Below are 4,423 nucleotides of genomic sequence, written 5' to 3' on the forward strand. Positions count from 1 at the left end.
GCTGTAGCCTACGCCGTTGCCGGCGACTCACAGCAGCCCAGCTCCAGGTTGAGCTGTTGTTCATCATCTTAGCTGTAGAGGGCAAGTGTCACTGACCCTCAATGTGGGATCCAAACCGCAGCCCTGCTGCTCAGAGCTGGAGCTCCCAAGTGAGCTGTTAACCAGCTGAGCCACTCGGCTGGCCCCAGGTATTTCTTTAAAATTCGTAGGTGAGCAAAGAAAGACCACAATGACCCTAAATCTTGGGTGCTTTTAAGGAAGAGAAGGAAGAGACTTGAGGAGATCCTTCGAGCTGAGGTGACCACTGGGTTGGGCAAAAGAAAAGGTGACGTAGAGATGCAAGCCAGAAAAGTGGGTTCAGAGGTGGCCTCTTAGTGAAAGGTTAATGGAAAGCAAGGCGGAAAAGGAGGGCAGCCTGAGGTTCCCAGAGGAAGTCGGCAAGATGGCGAAAAAACAGAGGGGATGAGGTTTGGCCGAGTGGTGCGTTGGTTAAGAGTTGGCTTGGGACGCCAGAGGGTACCGGGTCGGATCCCACATATGTGGGCCAGTGACACTGCCCTCCACAGCTAAGATGCTGAACAACAGCTCAACCTGGAGCTGGGCTGCTGTGAGTCGCCAGTGACGGTGTAGCCTGCAGCCCCTGCTGCAGTGGGTTGCCATGGGCTACCTTGTGGAGCCAGCAGCCACAGTGAGCGGCCGTCCAGAAGCTGGCAACTGATCTGCCTTCCCCGGGAAGAGCGCAATGATAGTGCCAACTTGGGCCAGTGAAGCAACGTCCTCCACAAATAGACTGAAGAACAAAAGGACAGCAACTTGTCTGTTCCCCTTCCCCCAATTCCCCAATAAAAATCTTAAAAAAAAAAAAAAGATTAAAAGCGTTGACCCAAGGAGCAGGACTCAAAGCTACTGACACAGGGTGAAAGTCCATTTAGCTTCATGGGGTCTGTGGCTTTTTCCTCTGGTTTCTAACTAGTTATTCAGGTGGCATTGTTTACCCAGGAGTTGAATCCAGGATAGCCTGGAGAGAATGCTGGGCCACAATGATTACAATCAACAAGCTTATATCACAGGTTTCTGGGTAATTATCTGAAGCAGGGGTGAGAGACATTCTATTGTATGATTCAGGCTAGGAGCAAATCTTAGGATTCAGAAACTGATTTAGGGCCGGCCGAGTGGCTCAGTTGGTTAAGAGCTTCCTCAAGAGTGTGAGCTCTGAGCAACAGTGGTTCAAGTCCTGGCCCAAGCTGAGCTGCCAACAGGCGGCAGAATGGCTCAGCTAAAAAAAAAGAAAAGAAAAAAGAAAGAAAAGAAACTGATTTAAAAAGTTATTAAAACCATGGACAAGGGAGCTAAGAAACTAGGAAAAGAGACTTAAAATTCCTATAGTAAGGAGACTCTCCCAAATCAATTTCTCCTGTGAAAGACACAAGGATTGCATCAGAGAGGAGGAAGTGGCCCGGACATTTGGCATAGGAGCACCTGGGCAGGGTTTGGTGAGGTTGAGATTAGAGGTTGGCTCCAAGCCAAGTGAGAGGCTTTCAGGCCAGGGCACTGTGTCCCTGTGAAGGACACTTTGGCCATGTGGCACTTGCTGCTTTCCTGATGATCCAGGAACCTCAGTGTCTGACCCCCAGAAACCTAGCAATTCAGGTGGGATGCCGAAATTCCAGTTATGGGACACAATCTGCATCAGTCAGTGAGGGAGGCAGATGGGTTTACAGGCCCCCAGCCCCTCCTCCCTCAGACTCTGGAGTCCAAGTCTCCAGCCCCTCCTTTCTCAGACCCAGGAGTCCAGGCCCCACGCTGGAAGGACCCCCTGATTGCATCATGCGTTCAGGCTGACCTGGCCACGGTGGAATCTTTGCTCCTGCCAAGTGGGTCAAATATCACAGGTCAGGTATGCGGAAAGCGATTGGGCGGTTCTGTCTGGGTATAAATTCTGGAGCTTCTGCTCCAGGGACTTGGTTGTTCTGTTGGCTGGGAATCCACGTGCATTCGGGCTACCTGAGCAGTAATCTGTGAATCTGTTCTCCCGGACAAGCAGGCGCTGAAACAGAACCTAGACCATACAGCTCTTTAGACTCCAGACTTCAGACCTCAGACTTCACCTGAAGTAAGCCATTGATGGGCTCGGACAAGGCCAGGTTCCAGCACCTAGGATGGTGGGTCCTTGTGCTCACTGTCTTGCTGGGAGCCTGCCAGGCATACCCCATCCCAGACTCCAGCCCCCTCCTCCAATTTGGGAACCAAGTCCGTCAACGGTACCTCTACACAGATGACGCCCAGGAGACAGAGGCCCATCTGGAGATCAGGGCTGATGGCACAGTGGTGGGGGCTGCCCCCCAGAGCCCCGAAAGTGAGTACAGGGGCAAGATCTGGTCCTAATGGAGGAGGGACTGGGAAAAGGCCCTCTGAGTCTCTGACCACTTTCTCCCTTCAGGTTTGTTGGAGCTCAAAGCCCTGAAGCCAGGTGTAATTCTAGTTTTGGGAGTCAAGACATCCAGGTTCCTGTGCCAGAGGCCAGATGGGACACTGTATGGATCGGTGAGTTCCCAGAACACCCCTCCTCACACTTTATCCTTCCTCCCATCATATTCACCATCTGGAGTACCACATCTGGCACCTGTGGCCCGGGTCAGTCTTGGTTCTGGGTTCTCTGCATGGCCTAACCTCACTGCAGCCTGTGGAGGTGGGGCCTGTTGTTACCAATGTTTTCAAGAAGAGAAACTGAGGCTCAGGTAGGGCACCACTGGCTCCAATTCAATGAATGGCAGAATGACCTCAGAGACAGAGTCCTGTGTCTCATAACCCTTGCTGACCCCACGGGTTTCTACGTGTCTGGCTTATGCTGGGTACAGGGTTGCTCTGGGAACCCATGGCCTGTACAGTGACCATGACCTTGGGTAGTAGCCAGACTCCCCTGCTTGGCCTTGGAGAGCTTTGACTGGTCCTTGGGCTAGAATGTTCCTCTTTGTGAAGTGGGGACAGGAAGGTGGACCTTGCAGGACTGCCGAGGGTTAAAGGAGGAGCCAGATTTTGTTGTTTTGTGTCCTAAAGGGTGGGAGACCTGGACCCCTGGGTCCTGCAGTAGGAAGATGTGGAGGTAGCTCTGATCTCTGTTCTTGTCCCCTCAGCTCTACTTTGACCCAGTGGCCTGCAGCTTCCGGGAACTGCTTCTTGAGGATGGGTACAACGTTTACCAGTCCGAGGCCCGAGGCCTCCCACTCCGCCTGACCCCCCACAACTCCCGGTCTTGGAACCTGGTCTCCCAGGGTCCCACCCGCTTTCTGCCACTGCCAGGGCATCGCCCAGAGCCCCTGGAGCATCCAAGGGTCCTGGCCCCTGAACCTCCTGATGTGAGCTCCTCAGATCCCTTGAGCATGGTGCGGTCTTCGCCGGGCCAAAGCCCCAGCTACACTTCCTGAAGCCACAAACTCTTTATTGTTGGGTCTCCTCTTTAATTTATTGGGTTATTTATCTTATTTATTTTTCTTACTTGGAATAATAAAGAATCTGAGAAGGTGATCAGAGTGTGTGTGTTTGAGAGAGGTAATGGTATCTGCTTTCCTGTCTCCCATTGACCCTCCAAAGCCCCTCCCCCTTGTCCCCTCCATTGCTATAAGGCTGTAGAAAGATCCTAGCTTTCTCCTGGGCCTGTTTTCTGCTCCAATAAGGTGTCCCGAAGGACTCTGCATTATCCCTGCCCTTTGACAGGACAGTACTTATCCCTACTCATTCCACCCCCAATCTCATGTTAGTGTTGTGGAACTATTTCTCAGAGGTACCTCAATAACAAGGGATTGGTTTTTTTTTTTTAAGATTTTATTGGGGAACTAGGGGAGGGGAACGGCGTTGGGGAATCAGGGAAGGGGAACAGACAAGTTGTTGTCCTTTTGTTCTTTAGTCTAGTTGTGGAGGACGTTGCTTCACTGGCCCATGTTGGTATTATCATTGTGCTCTTCCTGGGTGAGACAGTCGCTCTACGGCCATTGGGCAGCCCTTCATGGCGGCTTACAAAAGCTCACGCTCACTGCGGGCCAGCCCCACTGCAGCCTACAGTGCCGTCACCAGCGACTCATGGTAGCCCAGCTCCAGGTCGAGCAATTGTTCACCATCTTAGCTGTAGAGGGCTCAGCGCGTCACTGGCCCTCATGTGAGATCCGAACCAGGGCCCTGCTGTTCAGAGCTGGCGTCCTAAGCCAACTCCTAACCAATGCGCCACTCAGCCAGCCCACAAAGGATTGTTTTTAATGACTCTGCAGGGCCACAGCCTCATGGAAAATGTAGTTTTCTGGGTTCATTTAGCACTAGGAATGGGAAAACATTTTGGTCCTCAAGGCTGGGGCAAGGACTCTTGGATCCTGAGAGTGTTATTGATGCTAGAATGGCACTCTTGGGTACTGAAGGATCAGAAGGCTGGACA

At 52.2% G+C, this 4,423-nt stretch overlaps 1 protein-coding gene across 1 annotated transcript; it reads left to right on the forward strand.

Moving 5' to 3' along the window:
- The first annotated feature begins 1,966 nt into the window (after positions 1-1,966).
- FGF21 (fibroblast growth factor 21) lies at positions 1,967-3,518 on the forward strand. Its single transcript, XM_019658194.1, has 3 exons — positions 1,967-2,356; positions 2,441-2,544; positions 3,135-3,518. The coding sequence occupies exons 1-3, from the start codon at positions 2,125-2,127 to the stop codon at positions 3,423-3,425; spliced, it is 627 nt and encodes a 208-aa protein (XP_019513739.1). The 5' UTR covers positions 1,967-2,124; the 3' UTR covers positions 3,426-3,518.
- Positions 3,519-4,423: the final 905 nt, after the last annotated feature.

This window comes from Hipposideros armiger, unplaced genomic scaffold, assembly GCF_001890085.2.
Source record: "Hipposideros armiger isolate ML-2016 unplaced genomic scaffold, ASM189008v1 scaffold_283, whole genome shotgun sequence".
In the NCBI taxonomy this organism is placed as follows: Eukaryota; Metazoa; Chordata; class Mammalia; order Chiroptera; family Hipposideridae; genus Hipposideros; species Hipposideros armiger.